Source organism: Polypterus senegalus, chromosome 14 (genome assembly GCF_016835505.1).
Source record: "Polypterus senegalus isolate Bchr_013 chromosome 14, ASM1683550v1, whole genome shotgun sequence".
NCBI classification, from domain to species: Eukaryota; Metazoa; Chordata; class Cladistia; order Polypteriformes; family Polypteridae; genus Polypterus; species Polypterus senegalus.
The window spans coordinates 64,430,762-64,450,336 of NC_053167.1; the positions used below are offsets into that span (position 1 = coordinate 64,430,762).

Sequence of the window (19,575 nt, forward strand, 5' to 3'; positions counted from 1 at the left end):
GAGGTGCATCTGCGTTTAAACAGCACTATATATTTTTTTCTGCAGAATACATTTGCAAAAGGACTTGGTGGTAATTATTACTATTTAACAAAATCTACCCTTGAGTCTGTAATGAACACATGGCTAAAGTTAGGTACTGTACATTATTCGGCCGGCTTCTTATTCGCTTCCAGGATCATGTTTGCTCGCACCCAGCCACAGTACTTTTTCACACAACTATTTAAACCAGTTATTCATTCTGAAGGCAAAATATTCTACATTTACTAACGCCTTTATCCAACATACAACATTTACATACTACTGGTTAGATTCCCCCAGTGCTCCCTGCGCCGCACAGACAGGTGAAGTGACTTATTTATGGTCACATAGTGTTATTATCAGGACTTGAACCCATAATCTCAGTTTAAAAGTGCAGTTTTAAACACTACGCCACAATGCTTGCACATCTACAATGTGTATATTAATTGGCATAATATAAACTTGTCCAAGACAGATTCCATTGTTAAAGTTGAGTTTAACATTTTCAACCCGTTCAAGTTTTGGATGAAAATCTGGAATATTTATTTTTTCAAATAATGGATCAGTTTGCGGATTAATGTACACACTGTAGAATATTTTGCCTTGCTGTTAATATAGTAGAAGAAGCTGGTTTGTGAATAAGTAGCTGACTGCAAACTTATACTGGATGAAACTAGAAGTGAATAAAAAGGCAGCTGAATGTGCACCTAACTTAAAAATAATTACCACAAACCCTTTCACAAACATACAGTGGCGTGCAAAAGTATTCAATCCCCTTGAAAGTTGTCATAATTTTATGCAAGACAAAATATTTGTACACATATTTATTCATTCAGTATTTTTTCTTATGCTGTAACAAAACATTTCCAAAGTCAAAATAAACTATTTTATGTAGACATTTAATTGAAGAAGAAAATCTCAAAAGTTAGTGTTTACATAAGTGTTTGAACCTCTGTGCTTTGGAACCTCCAGGTTTACACCAATGACAAATTAATTACAAAGGTGGCAGACAGTTGACAGTCATAATTAAACATAATGAGGTGCTACTTTCTCTCTGGATATAAAAATCCCCCTTCCTAGGGGCCATAGTCTTTGGTGGACAGTCACAGAAAAAATGAAGACAGAGGAGCATTCTGCTGATGTGAGAAACAAAGTTATTGAAATGCACAAGGTAGCAGGAAATGACTATAAAAATATCAAGAGTCTGATGTCCCATAGTGCACTGCTGGATCCATCATCAGAAAGTGGAAGGTTCAACACAGCACCGAGACTCTTACTAGAACAGGCCATCCCTCAAAACTGAACATCAGAGTTAGACATCAACTAGAGAGAGGAGACTAGAAATCCAACCGTCAGTCTCAGATGTTTGCAATGCTTTTCGGCTGAAACTGGAGTGAAGGTGCAGGGGTCCACAATTTCAAGAGCTCTCCATTAAACAGGCTTCTACAGGAGGGTGGCAAGAAAGAAGCCATTCCTTAAGATGGTCCACATAAAAGCACATATGGCGTTTTTCCAGTTAAATGTGAAGAGAAGGGTTTATGGTCAAATGAAACCAAAACAAAACTTTTTTCTCAGATTTCAAAGAGGTACAGAATGTGTGGCGTAAAACAAACACTGCCCATGCCACAATAAACACCAGACCTACAGTGGAATATGGTGGTGGCAGCATCATGCTATGGGGATGTTTTTCATGTGCTGGGACAGAGAATCTTGTCAAAGTTCAAGGGACAATAGATGGGCCCAAATACCACACAATATTGCAGGAGAACTTGTTCCAGTCTGCTATTAATTTAAAGCTTGGGATAAGATTCATCTTTCAAGATGACAATGACCCTAAGCATTAGACCAAAGTGACACTGGGATGGCTCAAAAACAGACAGGTGAATGTTTCAGAATGGCCAAGTCAAAGCCCTGATCATAACCCTGTTTGAAAACTGCTGTTCAGAGATACCATCCCACCAACATAGAGGGAACCTAGTAACATGCCAAGAAGAATAGGGAAGAATCACACCTGAGCAATGTGCAGAACTGGGGCATATTTACGTACCCCAAAAAAATGAAGGCTGTTACTGCAGCAAAAAGGTTCTTGACAAAGTGTTGGGCTTGAATACTTAGGGAAACAATCACTTTGGAGTTTTACTTAAGTTATTTGGAGTTTGATAACGTTTTGTTACAGCACAAGAGTTCACATTAAAAATGCCAAATGGATAAATATATGGACAAATCTTTTGTCATGCAGAAAATTAGGATGACTTTTAAAGGGATTGAATACTTCTGCATGTCACTGGATGTTTGTGAAAGGGTTTGGTGGTAATTCTTTTTAACCGTATTTTCCCTTAATTCTGAAATGATCACAGGACTGAAGTTAGGTACACATTCGGCTGGCATTTTATTCACTCCCAGCTACTCCCAGTATAAGCTTGCAGTCAGCTACTTATTCACACAGGTTTAGCAAAGCAGCTTCTTATTCTATTATAACAGCAATGCAAAATATTCTACAGCGTGTACATTAATCGGCATCATTACAGACTGATGCATTATTTGAAAAAATAAATATTCCACATTTTGGTCCTGCACGGGTCAAAATTGTTAAACTCTAATTTAACAAACGAATCTGTCCTGGACAAGTTTATATATGTCAATGTCACAAAACTATGAAAATTAAGGTGGCCCAACATCATTTAACACTTTACAGTGCCCATTAAATATCACAGTAAATCCTATTTATCTGATATTGAAGTGGAAATACTTTGTCAGTTTCACCTTGATACTCGCACTGGGCAGAGCAAAACTCCACTGCATTTTAAAAAAACACATTTGTCTTTTCACAAAACTGTGAAAGGTAAGGTGGCCCAATATAATGTAACTGACCCATGCAGGTCCTAAATGTTAAATGTTTAGCTTTTCAAAGAATTGGCACGTTAAGTCAAATAATATACACATTATAGATGTACAAGCTTTGCGGTTAGGGCTTTGCACTTCAACCCTTTGTTCGTGGGTTCAAGTCCTGAGACTGACACTGTGTGACCCTGAGCAAGTCACTTCACCTGTCTGTGTGGGGTCGCCAGGCATAATAAATCTAGCTAGTAGTAACTAAATGTTATGTTGCATAAAGACGTCAGTCGTAAATGTTGTTTTGCCTTTAGAATAAGTAACAGTTTTGCAAATACTGTGTGAACAAGTACAGCTGCAGGTTGCAAGCAAGCATGTAGATGGGACCGAATAACAAGATGGCTGAATACATACCTAACTTCAGCCTTGCGTTCATTACAGACTCAAGGGTAGATTCTGTTAAATAGTAATAATTACCACCAAGTCCTTTTGCAAATGTATGGTGCGGAAAAAATATATAGTGCCGTTTAAATGCAGATGCGTCTCCTAAACACATCTCTTTACACTCAATGACTCTGTTTCTTGCCCCGCCCATTTTCTCTGAAGATCATGTGAACAACCAATATAGTTCACAAGCAGAACTGATACAGTTCATACACAGAGTTGCGATAGGGTGCGCACGCATAACCAATATGTTTCGTACGAGAAACCGGCATAGTGCACACATACAACCAATAGAGTTCAGGCTCAAAATAGACAGCTTACCCACATGAAACTAGTATAAGACGTGCATGAAACCAATATAGTGCATATGCAAATCCATTGTTAGACCATCACAGAACACAAGCCAATAGAGTTCATATGCAAACCGATAACATTCAACCGAAAATCAATGCAGTTCACTCACACACCAGTAACAAACGTACTGGAACCAGTGATATGCACATGCAAATCAATATAGTTCATATGCAAACCAGTGGTATGCACGTACAAACGGATATAGTTCCATATATGGACACGTACCAATATATTTCATATGAATGAATCAAGTATTGCGCACAGGCAAACCAATTGAGTATGCACGCAAACCGATAGTAAATATTCGATAAACCAACAGTGTTCACACGTAAACCAATAGATTACACACAGAAATATATGATTTATGGCCTGTTTGGCCCCTCATACTTTTCTACCTTATGTGTCCAGCCTTCCCTCTCTCGCTCGCTTGCTCGCTCTCTCTCTCTTTCGTGTGTGCGTGTGTCTCTTTCGGGAGTCTGGAGCACCTGTGCGTGTGCCTCTGTCTCGCGTGCCTGTGTGTGTGTGTGTGTGCCACTGTCTCACGCGCCTGTGTGTGCCTCTGTCTCATGCGCCTGTGTGTGTGTCTCTCGCAGGCCATCTGTGTGTGTGTGTGTCTCTCGTGCGCGAACCTGTGTGTGTGTGTCACGCTCTCTCTCTTGCTCGATAGCCTGCATGACACAAATTAAGAACATGTAATTCAGCTGCAACTGGCCTAGCTTAACTACTGTGTGATTTGATTTTCTTGAGAACAATAAATAATTGTCCAAAAGGAGAAAAGTAGTGGTAGTCTTTAACCAGGCAGGGGGTCTGTTAATGCTAAATTCTACTAAACCCATCAACACAGATTCAACACTCAAACTCAAAAACAAAACAGAAAATCCTAAACCCTTTTTTTATTCTTTCTCTTTCTAAATTAGTCTTCAATGCTTTTAGATTCTTTAATCCAAAAACTGGACAAGTTAATTAGTACACTTACATCTTTTAAAGAAGAAGTGTGATGACATTTCAAAAACCACTTGACTAGCAATGAGGATCGTTACTACAACCAACACAAAAAATGGTCACAGAAAATTAGAAAACAAAATGGTGATGTGATGAAGACATAAAAACAATAAGAAAGGTAAATAATAGTTAAAATAACAATAGTATGTCTATAAATAGTACAAAACAGTTCACACTGACAACACACACATTCTTAACAATGTCTTTCTAATCAATGCTGCATACATGTAGCAGTAATTATAGCATAAGCAATCTCAATTCCTGGTGCCAGACCCATAGCTATCACCATTCATGATTCTATACTATACTATACTCTATACTATACTATACTATACTATACTATACTATACTATACTTTGTTCTGCATGAATACCTGATCAAAATTTTTATTAAAATATTTATCTTAAGTTACTTTGCTTTATTAAAATAACATACTCGTTCTCCTTCTGGTCCAGGTAGGCCTGCCACGCCAGGGGGTCCTATAAAACCCTAAAAGAAAAAAATATTAAGATTTGAAATTTACAGCTTTTAAGCAAAACCTCAACAGTATATTTACAGGAAAATGTATTGACAGAATGGTTTTTCAAATTGCATTAACATTATATATATAAAATATTTAGGTAACACAAAACATCAGACAAGATGTTAACAAATAGTCCTTCCTCTTATTTTAGGTGTAAAAATTAATATTGATAAATGAATATATTTCCAAAGCTCTTTTATCTTTTTCAAAACACTCCTATACACTGTGGGCTTGTACCTCCTCCAGACCGCGAGGGGGCGACCACCCTGGTTATGTTGGGGGCCACGGGTAAAGGGCTTGGAAGCCCAGCCCTGTCGGGACCCGTGGCCCCGTTGCCTGAACAACCCTGGAGCCCAGCACTTCCGCCACACCAGGAAGTGCTGGGGGGAAGAAGACAGGGGACGCCTGGAGGGCTTCCGGGTGCGCAGCCAGCACTTCCGCCACACTGGGGCGTGTCTGCGGAGGAGTGCTGGGAAGCAGCTGGAGCCCATCCGGGTTCCTATTTAAGGGGCCGCCTCCCTTCAGTCGAGAGTGGAAGTCGGGTGGAAGTGGACAGAGCTGGAGAGAGGACTGGAGGTGGCCAAGAGAGAGGCACGAAGGACTGTGTGGCCTGGACTTTGGGGAATCGGTGCTGGAGGCACTGGTGGTTCACGTGAAGTAGAAGAATTGTAAATATTGTAAATAAAGGGTGTGTTGGGTAAACATAAGATGTCCGTCTGTCTGTGTCCGGGTTCAAGTCCACAACATGAACAAGTTTGTTTTAAGAGGCTAACATTCAACTGTAACATTATTCATCTGTAATTGTAAATGTACTCAAATGAACAAGGTGATTTTACAAAGTTCTAAAGCAGAAGATGATATGGCACTACCTATCCTTCAGTTCTATTACTAGGCTGTGAATATTCATACAATAAAATACTGGAAAGTGGGAGAACTCCACATATCTACACTTGGTTTGCAATGGGAAAGAAACTGTATTTGAAATCTCAGCATGTTTTATATATATATATATATATATATATATATATATATATATATATATATATATATATATATATATATATACTAATAAAAGGCAAAGCCCTCACTGACTGACTGACTGACTCACTCATCACTAATTCTCCAACTTTCCGTGTAGGTAGAAGGCTGAAAGTTGGCAGGCTCATTCCTTGCAGCTTACTTACAAAAGTTGGGCAGGTTAAATTTCAAAATTCTGCGCGTAATGGTCATAACTGGAACCGATTTTTCTCCATATACTGTAATGGACTGCAGGTCGATGGCCGTGGGGGGCCGAGTTGTGTGTCACATCATCACGCCTCCCACGTAATCACGTGAACTGACTGTGAACGCAGTACGTAGAAAACAAGGAAGACCTTTTGCTTGGCTTTTCTTTACCTTCATAATGGCTAACATGGTACAACACCCTAGTACTCCTCTTGAGGGCAATCGTCTCCTATTCTCCGTCTGCATGTCCGCAATATTTTTGGATACGCTTATACGGCAAACTGCTACAGCGAAACAATGAAATCACAAGCGCACAAACGCGTAGATCTTCACGCTACGGGAGAACACGGAACACTGAGTGAGCTGTCGGGCTGGCAGCGTCAGTTTAGGTGAATCCCCGAGTCGAGGCGGATTGGGAAACGCGTCACGCATAACCACAGCCTGGCTCGTGACTCGTTACGCGAGCCAATGCTCGTATTTAGATCCAAATTTTTCGTTCATACTTTCCTCTTATCTTGAATTTCTCGTATACAGAGGTGATCGTATCTAGAGGTTCCACTGTATGTATATATATATATATATATATATATATATATATATATATATAAATGATAAATCACCTATTTCAGCCTACCCTATTACAGCTACCCAGCGGTTCTCAAACTTTCGTATTTTGCACCCCCCCTCTTCTACCTGGAATAATTCTGCGCCCCCTGCATAATATAAGATAGATGAGAATAACTCATAATACAACTAACAAAAGGTATGATACTCACGCGGTGTTGCGGTATTCTATCATTTTTACTTCCATAAGATTTGCATGTGTTCGGCTAACTTCGATTAAATATTTGCAATTTATTTTTTTTAAGTGCTTTAATAACTGTTAAAATGCCTTGTGTGGTTTTTGGTAGTAATTCTAATCCCAAAAACAAAGAATACATTATTTATTTTTATTTAATTATTTTATTACGTAAACGAGGACACCAATGAAGTCAATCTGCGCAAGACGAACATATTTTCGTCTGACAAATATTTTACCGTCATTGGTAGCTATTAATTTTAATTATTTAACGCAATTTGGCTACGCTGCCAATGTGGTGCAGTCATGCCGCATTATCACCTGATCTACTGTTACCCAAATGTTTGCGACAGATACCGATACGTCTCCAACTTTCTGGATTGCAAATACGTGACTATAAAAGCAGCAGCCGCGGCGCCGCTCGTCACAGAAACAAACTTCAAATAGAAAAGGAGCTCAGAGTGGCAATCTCGAATATCAAACCAAACCTGGACATGCAGTGTACTTTAAAGCAGGCACATATTAGTCATTAGATCTATGCCTTAGAAATGTTTTATTGTACAAGTAATTGTAATTATAATGCATTCGTTGTGATTATATGCTTGCAAATTTAAATTTCAAATAAAAATGTAAAAAATTAATTTTGATGACTTGTTCATTTATTCGACGCCCCCTTGTACAACTTAAGCGCGCTCCACAGTTTGAGAACTGCTGCCTTAACCTATCGATTATTGACTTTCTGGAGGATGCTTGGGATTGAGAAAGACCCTATATAAATAATATGTATTATTATTATTACTGTGACTTTTAAAGATCTCTAAATTGATAATATAGAGACAATTGCATCATTTGAACAATGCAACTCCAATTTTTACATTTCAGATACAAACTTACTTTCTATATAAATATAAATCTATATAAAGTTATTATAAATTTGTTATAAATAATCTAAACAATTTCCCATAGCTTTTTTCAGATATCTTTTCCTGGGATAATACTGACTAGTGTGGATGAAGGTTCTGGCAGCATCTCCAAAGTATATTTAAAAGAAACAAACCCCAGGCAGGGTGCCAGCCCACTGCAGGGCACACACACCAAGCCCACACACACATGGGACAATTTAGAATTGCCAATTCACCTAACCTGCATGTCTATGTACAGTGGGAGGAAACCCACGTAGACATGGGGAGAACATGCACACTCCATGCAGGGAGGACCCGGGAAGCGAACCTAGGTCTCCTAACTGCGAGGCAGCAGCGCTACCCACTGGGCCACCGTGCTGCCTAAAAAAAGTCCTAGATTTAAAAGCGAATTTGACACCATACAACTCATACCTTACTGTCTTGGACTCAGCCTAGTTGCTCTTCTCTGGACTTTTTCTAGTGCTGCTATGTCTTTTTTGTGGAGACCAAAACTAAACACAGTACCTAATGTGAAACCTCACCACTGCATCAGATATCTTATGCATAACCTACTTTGACTTGTACTGTACACATTGTGCTATATAATTTAACATTCTTTTAGCCTTCTTAATGGCATCTGTGTACTGTCTAGATGTAAATAGTGGTGAGTCTACTATGGCTCCTAGGTCCTTCTCATAATGGTTTTTGACATTCCATTGTGTATTCAAATCTAACACTTTACTTTCTACATGTGATACCTTACATTTCCTTACTTTAAATTTCATCTGCCACAAACCTCCCCAGACCTGCATTCTTTCCAAGTCCTTCTGTAAAGTTTTGACTGATTCTATCCGTATACTGTATGACATGTATATATGACTAACACATATAATTCATGAATATATACAGTATGACTCATTAACATCCTTAAGTACTCTAGGATAAATGCCATTCTACCTAGTTTGGTATCATCCGCAGACTTGACCAGTTTGTTATTTATACTTCTCTCCAGTTCATTTTCGTATACTAAAAAGAGCAGCAGACCAATACTGACCCCAGAAGGATGCCATTTTTAACATCACCTAATTCTGATATGATTCATCAGACCAAACCACTTTGCTTCCTGTGCTTGAGAAGATTTTGCATCAGTTTCATTATTTCAGTTTGATACAGGTCTATCACATTGGACATTATCAAAACCTTTCTGGAAATCAAGTAAAATAATATCATATGTACAGCCATGAGAACTTCTTTAAGTTCTCAAACGCAATACAGTTAGTGCTGGAGTTGTCTATCTTGTACACTTTATACAGGTTTTTGTTTCCTTTGTAGATTCCTTTTAATTTCCTTATTTACCAAAAAGACAAACAGTTAAATTTTCTATGAAAGGAAGCCTTAATAAATAAAAAAAAGTATTTTTTTTCATTTATTTTTATCACAATTTTCGGTGACAATAATGTAAATAATTAGAAAATGTAATGTGAGGAATGAAACATAGTATTTTTGCTTATTTATCATTTATAAGTGTAATCTGCACCATGAGAATTCTCTTTACCAGCCATTTCTATGATTTACTAATTGTAATAATCTATACATTTTAAAAGTTTTTTTCGTTGCACTTTCACATTTGTGTGATAAATTTCATGAGTCCTTTACACTGCCACTATGGCTTCTGGTCAGGCACATTTATGGTCACAGAAATGAGTAACCGTTTATCACTTTTAATAACAATAAGTTTCATGTAACTTGAACATTTGTGTGCAATGTACTTTGCATTCTTTCCAACACTATTATCTTCACCTGAGGGCAAACATTATCGTTGTCTGGACTAAAATTGGGTTATTTATTAGCTTTCAAGGTAGGAAAGAATCAGCTTAAAACCGAACAAAGCACTAAAATTCATGCTTCTTTTCATAAATCCAGGAAACTAAAATCCACTATTTATTTCTTCCAACATTTCATCTTATAATAGCAGAAAAATAAAGCTTTTACTGTTGTCAAGTTTTATTAGGTATTAAGTCAATTTGTGCTCTAAGCTTGAAATGTTCCTGCCTATATGCGTTTATAAGCATTAGGTACAACTTCAGACAGATGAATGTTCATTCAATCTGAAGGGAAACTGGAAGTTTTTCCTCAGAGTATTAGAATATTAACCCCAAGCATTTTTATAGTTTTGACAAGAAAAAAATGGTTTATATTGCCCCAGGTTTCTATTATATAATCTTTCAAAGATATGCATATCTAAGTTCCTAACTTATATAGATAGATAGATCCAAGTACATTTACTTACTCTCACGCCTTTGGGGCCAGGGCTCCCTTGTGGTCCAGCTAAACCCTAAAACACATGTATAAAATGCTATTTTAAGTACACAATGACAGTTATATTTATGCTGCTTTAAAACATTTGAAAAGAAAGAAAAAGTTGACATTAACGTATTTTTTCATGAATTCTTTTATGATTACTGTAAAACAATATTTAAAATGTTATCATTTACAAATATAATCAGTAAGGTTTTATCTAGAAAATATAAAGTATAACTAATAGCACATTGCTAAAAGACACTTTTAAAGTTCAAAACATAAGAGAGCTGTTAAATAAAGTAATATTTGTGAATCTTCAAATCAAAAAAGTCTGTGTAGTATAATGATACTAGTAGCTTGCACAATTGCCTTACAGTCTTGTAAGATGGAGATGAAATCAAAGCCCTTTCAGGGTCTGGTTGCCTGCACATTATTTTCATGTCTGCATGAGTTTTACTAGTTTACAAATAAAAACTAGTTTCTGATCTTGCAGAATTAAATATGCTTTTGTTCAAATAACTCTAGCATACAGGTATAAGTTTTATTGGTGTGTAATACAGTATATAGTATATCCATCCAACCATATATCATCAAATCCATTAAATACAGTTCAGGATTGTGGGTCATATCCTAGCAAGGCAGGAAGTATTTCTGAATGGGAAACAAGTTAATTGAACTGCATACACATACTACAGTATACCCACATTCACACATCTTTTAATATGCTGGAGAAAAAGCAAAATAAACCAAAAAACATGTATGTGAGAAAAGAATATGCAGACTGCATAATCAGTGAGTGGGCCATTACTGAACCCCATAACCTTGGGGTGTGAGGTACTGGTGTTAACCACACTGCCAACATGCCATCCATTATAGTATATTATGTATTGGCAATTTGTGTCTAGGTAAAATATAATCCTGTATAGAACATATTCAAATTGAAGAGAACAAAGCAGACAAGATAAAAATATTTATTGATATACATAAATATTATTGTTACTGCACCTGCCTGCCAGGGTAACCAGCGGCACCTGGACTTCCCACCAGACCTGGAATGCCCTGAAAGCAAATAGTAGAAGCAGTCAGGTTAATACTAACACAACAAAGTAGAGTTACTATTCAGTCTTGCCCACTATAAATGTCTGTAAGTAACTGAAAACCTACGTTCAAAAAATCTTGTATTGCAATGAAATACCACAGAAGGTACACAAAATGTTCTGTTCAACAGTTCTCAGAATAAAGAATGTATGTTATCACTCTTCTAAGTTAAGTATTACATTTTAAAATATGAATAAAACTGAACTCATCTGTTTGGTAACTATTAGTGCATCGTATTTTATTACACAATAAAATATGCAGAAAAAAACAAAACAACAAAAATGCATTTTTTTAAATATGTCATTTCACAGATAACAGAATGTTGAAGGTCTGCAGAGAAATTTTCTGTGCTTGCCAACAAACATATATTGTATATTATTCACATAAAAAGGGTAAATAGGACAAAAGTAGAAATTGACTAGAGAAAGGCTCATAAAGAAGAAAATAATTAAATGGGCTCATCATTTTACTTATACCTAAAATTCCATTGCATAACAGACGAAACACATGATGTAATAGGCTGATTTTTTATGAAATGCATAACAGATTTTGCGTTAGTAATGTGACACACATGTTTCTTAATACATTTTCTTCTTCTGTTGTTGCTATCATGTTTTACTTCACTTACTTGTTCACCAGGAGGGCCTTGCAGACCTGGATACCCTTTGGGACCCTGCAGGTAAAAATAATTAGTAAATGCAGTGAATAGCAAGAGGTCTACTTGCTTGCTATACATTATCTTTCAAAAGCTACTAGAAATTCTACTACCTATAAATATTAAGTTGTGCAACATATCATTGCTTTGGATATGTTACTATTTTTAATAGGTGACAGTATGCTTTGTAATGAATTCCAGCAAGAAAAAATCATGAATTTTCTTGAATATATGTAACACACAGGCTCCCTTTGGCAACAAGCTGTTTGCAATTACTTCTTTACAAAAAGTTGGACTCTGCCCAAGCAATCTCCCTCTGTCATAACCCTGCTTAAGTTGAACAGCTTAAACAAAGGTAGACATAAACGGTAGACTAATATTATTTCTCAAATAATATAAAATAACACAATTATAAGGAAACTGCATAAAAAACTAAAGGAGTATTTACTCAATTTTAGTGAATATTATCATTTGCAAATAACTAATCAATTACAAAATATATACTGTAATTTTATTACAAAATATATATATTTATTGATGATAGATGAATGGCCTGATCAATTTTAAGATGACTGTTGAAAAATATAAATACAAAACTCACTTATGCCTTTTCACTATCCTCAGATATCACCAAGTAACCACACACCATCAGAAAACAGAACAAGTGTAATGGTCTAGTTCAAGGTGCTATACCATTAAAAGCAAAACACTCAGAGGTAATATCTTACACATTAATTAAACACAGCATATGAAAGAGATATTTGTATGATTATCCACACAGAAAATAAAGAGGACATTTCTCTGGCTGCTTTTTTATACTCTTTTGATTGTTTATTTTTCCTTAACTCTTATATAACTAATGTAAATAATTTTAATCATTTACACACAAAGACTAATTCAGGTGTTTTCAAGGTCTGAACTTAAAAAAGTGACAAGCCATGTTTTAATGCACTAGCAACATCCGTGCCTTATACTAAGCATCAGCAAAATACAACATATCCATAAAACAGAATGTAATATTTGAGAGTCCAGCTCACCAATACACACGTGCTCAGGATAAAATTAGTCTTAGCGAATATCTCAGCTTTGTGTCTTACTTTATTAACAATGCAAGTCTTAACAGGATAGATATGTTCCGGTCAATGCACACGTCAAACCAGAGTGTCTTATATTGTCTGTCCTGCTCCTTATTACATCTAACTTAATGTGTTATTTTTATCTTTATCATATTTTTACTAACCTACTATTTACTAAATTCTTTCATGTACTTTTATTTATCAAAGTTTGGCTCTTGCAGTTAACTTAAAAATCTCCAAAATGATTTATATTATGATTTTGTTGTTGTTCATGTACATAATGGCTTTGACTTCTGTGTTGTTGTCATTGCTTTAATGACATCATTATCCAGCCAACAAACAAGTCATTGTTGGTGAAAAGATTAATAACACTATTCTGAAAGATAGCAAAACGAGCTACAGACATAAATAACTAACAGACTTTTAAAAGGCATCATAATCTTACCCATTCATAAAATTCCACTAATGATTGCAAAAAGCATTTTAACATACTCAGAACAAGGATAGAACATTAGTGTTTCTAATTTAAAATTTATGATATTTAAATAGAAATTATACTTAGAATTTATATCAAGTAAACTATTAATACTGTCCTAATTGACATTTTACTTCAATGCCATTTCTTTTTTCCTGGAATAGAATTTCTGCCTGTACTACTACAATGTCTTCAATTCAATGGATACAGTAAATGGTAAGCTACTGAATATTCAGTCACAATGTTTAATTGTGCTTATGCTCACTGGCTTACTGAGTGTGGACCAGGGAGGTTGGAGTGGAGAAGATGGAACTAATGAAAGGAAGACAAGTTAGGCTTCAAAGAGAAAGACAGACAGGAATTAAAGGCATCATTTTTAATGATATACTTGCGGTGGGAAATGCAAATGCTGTCCCACTACAATAGATATTGAATCAGCGGACAGAAAGGCACCCCCAAGAAGGCTGCAGGTTTTGTTGTTTCTTTAGTTGTTTAATTTGTTTATCTACCTGCTCATTGCATAACCTTTATTTATATTTAGCAAAATGAAAGCCCTTTTTTGTATTTCTCTGGTCATATTAGCATTTATTTGGCTACAAGGATGCTATTAGAGCACCAGTAGTATTAAAAACATGTTTATATGCTTCATCTTCTAACTCAGCTAATCAGGAAACTGTACAAAAATAGTAATGATAATAAGGGAGCAACATGTCATTTTACATATAGGTGAGTGTTATGTATTTTTTTTTCATTGCCTTTAAATGATTGGTCAGCAGAGCAGTGAAATTGTTTAGCAATGCTAATTGAGAGTCCAGAGTCCTTGGCTTGAGTCCTGGCCTGGGCTCTGCCTATAAAGAATTAACATTAAACAGTGGTACCTCGGTATACGTCCCTAATCCGTTCCAGACCCTTTGACTGATACCAAACAGGATGTATACCAAACAAATTTTTTCCATAAAAAATAAAGGGAAAATGATTAATCCGTTCCCATGAAAAAAAATCCTATTGTTATTGGCATATTATACATTGATGGGGTTGTATAAAATAATTTAAACACTGCTTAATACTAAAATACATAAATACAAAAGCAATTAAATGAAATAAATGAAAATTTAACCTCAATTTACTTTTTAATAACGTCTTTGTTTTTCACAATCGTAGATACCGTCGTTCTCGGCATACGGTATGCAGCATGTCCCAGATACGCATGCCACCTTCATACTTTTCAACAATCAATTCAAATTTACACGAAAAACACAAAATCACGTGAAAATTCACAGAGAGTTATAGCGCGGGTTGTTCACTGAATGCTAGCAACTGCCGTATTGACGCTCGTGGGCAGTCGTGACTATGTCCCGAGAGAGGTAAACAAGGGTAGTGTAGTGTTCTCTAGATTGAAATTGCGACACACTCAGAATAATGTTTCGAATGCTGTTTATTTTGAACCATGTTTAACCACCTCTCCATACAGCGTGCCTTCTAAACCACACCCCTCCCTCTGGCAGTCATACATCTCAAAAGACGCAGATCATAGAAATCAACACCCGAACATAAAGCAATGGACAAAAGCATCATTGAACAATCATATACAACAGGTTGCACGCGGGTCGTTCATTGAATGCTAGCAACTGTCATACTGATGCTCGTGGACAGTCGTGGTATTGTCTCGAGAGAGCTAAACAAGGGTAGCGTGCAAGTCATATTCCAAATAAAGGTCGTATACCAAGCAAAATTTTTCATGTCCAAACAGGACATATATCAAGTTGGACTTATTCCAAAGCGGACGTATACCAAGGTATCACTGTATTCTTCATCTTGTGATGTATACTTCATCACAAAGACATACATATTAAATCATTTTATAATTGATTGTGCCCAAAAATGAACTGTCATTTATTAAGTCAGAACTACAGTCACTGTATATTCAATTACCATACATTAAAATTCAAAATAGATATACAGTACCAATAGTACTGTTGATATTTAGTGTAGTATATGGCATTTGAATAGTGAAACTTCATTGGCAAACTATTTTTGCAATTACTTTCATAGAAACACATTCAAATGAAATATAAATACAAACATTAATTAAGTTAATCTGATATTAATGTTATATTTTAAATGTTGTTAAATAAAAACTGTCTCTTAATCTATTGGTGCAAGTGCTCATGGTCCTACACCATTTGCCATAATGAAGGTGGGTGAAAAGTAATGGTGCACAACAGCTGAAATCTTTAGTAATACTGCTTATCTTATTAAATGTCATGATCACTTTCAGCTTTGACCAAATTTAATAACTGAATGAAAGTGATTTTAAGGACAGAAGGGAAGTCAAATGTAGCCACAAAAGGTTGATAAAAGTCAGGTGTTTTAAGTGAGTTTGTTAAATTCAAAGTTGCTCACCAGCCAAATCAAATCCTGAGAATTGTATATTGTAAAGAAAAAACGATGTTCAAAAACTAGGGTTTTTCATGGTTGTGAGAGTAGGTTCAGCACTGCAGGCATGGGTACAACTTTTGCCATACACCTATGGTCATAATGGCTTTTAAAAATATATTGCGCGTAACCCATGAGTGTGGGATAAAGATTTTTCTTACGGCCAACGTAACAAAGTGGGGGTAAGTGTGGAACTGTTTTGTTCATTCTACACTAGGCAATGATATAACCGATTTTAATTATTCATAGTGTAACACTGTCCTATAGTGCAAACTACAAGCTGGTAGACAAAGCCAGCCTCTGATCAAACACTAGCCAGCATTAAGTTCTTTGTCAGACACTAAGCACCAACTATTGACAATCTTCAAAATAAAAGCTAACAGTCACAACTATAAAATGATGTGCCAGGGATATAAGGAAAGACCATATATGTATATATTTTAATGAAAGTTTATTTGCAGTTAAATAATATAATTGAATATTTTAAGAGAAAGTTCGTTTTTTAATCATGGGAATGTTAACATCTTTATTTTCTTTTTCTGTTTTGTTGTGAGATCAGCATCTCCACCTTTTCCATATAATGTGAAGATCACCTGCTACAATTGCTATGTCTGTTTGTCTTTCATAATGTATGTACTGTCCACATCTAACAACTCGGTTCCCAGTGAACCAATTTTTTAGAAATCTGGTACAGTTATTCTTCAAGGAAATTTGTCAAGAAAGTTCAATTTACTTTGAGATATCTGGAACACAGCGTTCTACAGAATTCTGAAATTTCAAAATCTCGCACCTAAACAACAGGTATTTGAATATTTTCATGTAGAATTAAAGACTAATTTCTTCACAGTCCAAATGCATACATATTGTTATTTTCAAGTGACTTTATCTGGTGTGTGTTGTGAATCCAGTCTAAGATGAATATCTGTCTCACATGTATTGCTGTTGAAATAAGCTCTAGTGAAACTATTTTTTTTCTAGCAACTGTAAAAGCTTATTAAGAAGCAAGGAAATATTTTTAAAATTTAAGTGTAGTAACTTTATTGAACTAACAGTACATGTAATAACAGTGCAACACAACAAAACCATTCCATTAATGAGCAAATAATATGTCTTTGTTCAAAAGATTGCAGAGTGATATGAAATTCCAACTGAATATATAATGCTGTATCACTACACTTACAAGATTAATACAGCATGGGCTAATGTTTAGGGAAACATTTTTTAGGCATTTGGATTTGTATATTAAGGGTCCTCTTTGAAAGGGAGAATATGTCATTATTTTTATATATGATTCCGATTCCTTCATATTTACTCCATTCTTTTAATACAGGTCTACAGGAGGCAGACACCAGTACTACTGCAACAGGAACCATACAAGAAGCAACTCTGGATGGGGTACTGGTGTACAGGGCATAAACACTCACCATAGGCCAGTTTAGAGTCACCAATAGACTTTAATGCCTGTGTCTCTAGCATGCAGAAGGAAATCAAAATGAACCTATGAGAACTTGTATCACTATCTCCCAACAGGAAGTGCCTGGGCTGGGATCCGAACAAATGACTCTGGAGTTGATGCAAATAAGAGAAATGTATGCACATCCATTTATAGTTTTGTTTTGTTTGTTAGTAAAGACAAACAACTATATAGTGTAAGGAAATGGAAATCTGTATGGGTGTGAGGTGAATTTTAGTATGAGTACAAACTGTTGTGGATACAGGTGGGTTTGGGTACAAGCTGCAGCAGACAGAAGTGGGTTTGGGCATGCAGTACGGTGGGCATGTGTTTATTTGGGTTGAACTGCAGTGGATACAGGTATGTTTGGGTTTGAGTTTCAGCATCCATGCAAAACTCAATCAAAAACTAAGATACTTAATTTTTCAACAAAGTTCAGCCACTGTTTAATGCATGTTACCAACTTAAATAATGTTGTCTCGACAATGTCATGGGTTACATAAAATGCAAGCACCTATGATAATTACAGTACAAAATGTTGGCATACAAAGAAATACATTTCAAGGAGGCATATATAAAATATTTTGTTGAAGTAATGGCAAAAATATTCAACTATTGTATAAAAGAAAATAATGAAATGTTAATTGCATAATATGAAGGCAGGGCTTATTCTATAAGTCCTATACATAATTTTTCAGTGTGCCTGTAATATCCTGTGTTGACTGTGTTCTCAACCCTTGGCTGATCTTTGTGGTACTGAGCTGAGCAGGTGCCCAACCAGGATGTTATGCTGTCAGTGACAACAGATTCCACTGTTCACCTGTCTCAGAAGGTAAGCTTAGATAGACACATTCAGACTCTCCTTAAACATATAAGGAAAAAAGCATAGGTGAGCCAAGATAACCGAAGACTCACATTGCACATTGAAAGATACAAATGTTTTTCTTTTCCTAACATAATAGATCCCTTTCCTTCTACAGTACATTCTGCAAATTTCACTTTTTCCTCTTGACAAAACTGCCCATGTGAATTACACCATTGGGAGCCTTGAAATAAAAATGACTGAAGTATTCAGTTGTCAGATTAGACTCTTAAAAACATGTATCATATAGTGTAAAATTACAAAAAGCAGCCTAAACTTAATTATAATCAAATTCTTCAACTCAGAATTTAAAATATAAAAACATAAAGTGTAAAGTAGATATTCTGTTATTTAACATTTAGAGAAGATGCTAATTCTGGATATTCTTAGAAAGACAATAAATTGTTTTGGAATTGTTTTGTAATTAGTTGGAAATTGGTCAAAACCAAATAGATCCGTGAGTTTTAATTTGTATTCTTTATACTGGTGAAGCTATGTATCTCCCTCAAAATGCCTGAATTCTGTGTTCAGATCCTGGGCCCTGTATGGCATTTGTACATGCTACCTCAGGTTTTTTCCAGGTCTCTGTGGCGCCTCACAGTTAATGTTGATTGCATCTCTAAATTGTTCCTGGATGAGTATGTATGATTACATGAGCTCATGTTATGACTGAAGGTTCCCCTATCTAGAGTTCATTAGTGCCTTACCCACAATACTGCTGAGATAGGCCCTAGCCCCTTGCAACCTTGCATTGATATGAGTAAGTCACAGTTAAGAAAATCAATTACCATTTTCTTAAAAATCAATGCAATTTCATAGACTTCCACAAGGGGGCAGAATACAGTAAAGCAAACTACTAATTTATATTTTTATTGGTAACAGTAAGGAAAAGAAGACAGCATGTGAGAAATCTAAATGGAAACTTGTGTAACTTTTCTACTTTTTCTGTTTATGACTACTTGCCACATCTAATGAACTCTCACCATAAAGGTATCCCAGCTAATAGTATTCATTACATTTTATTCTACTAATAGATGGAACTCTATACTGGTTACCACCACAAGCTTAAGTGATGGTTTGTGCCAGCACCCTATCCAAAAATGGTTCCTCCCTTGTGTTTA

General features: G+C 35.8%; 1 protein-coding gene across 2 annotated transcripts in view; it reads right to left on the reverse strand.

The window, feature by feature from the left end:
• The window catches only part of LOC120514245 (collagen alpha-1(XXIV) chain), a 327,082-nt gene that overhangs the window by 209,865 nt on the left and 97,642 nt on the right, over positions 1–19,575 (reverse strand). For both annotated transcript variants that reach the window (XM_039734522.1, XM_039734521.1), the window contains exons 8-11: positions 12,126–12,170; positions 11,405–11,458; positions 10,389–10,433; positions 5,086–5,139 (exon numbers count right to left, since the gene is read on the reverse strand). In XM_039734522.1, coding sequence (XP_039590456.1) covers positions 5,086–5,139; positions 10,389–10,433; positions 11,405–11,458; positions 12,126–12,170 — 198 coding nt within the window. The remainder of the gene's footprint in view (positions 1–5,085; positions 5,140–10,388; positions 10,434–11,404; positions 11,459–12,125; positions 12,171–19,575) is intronic.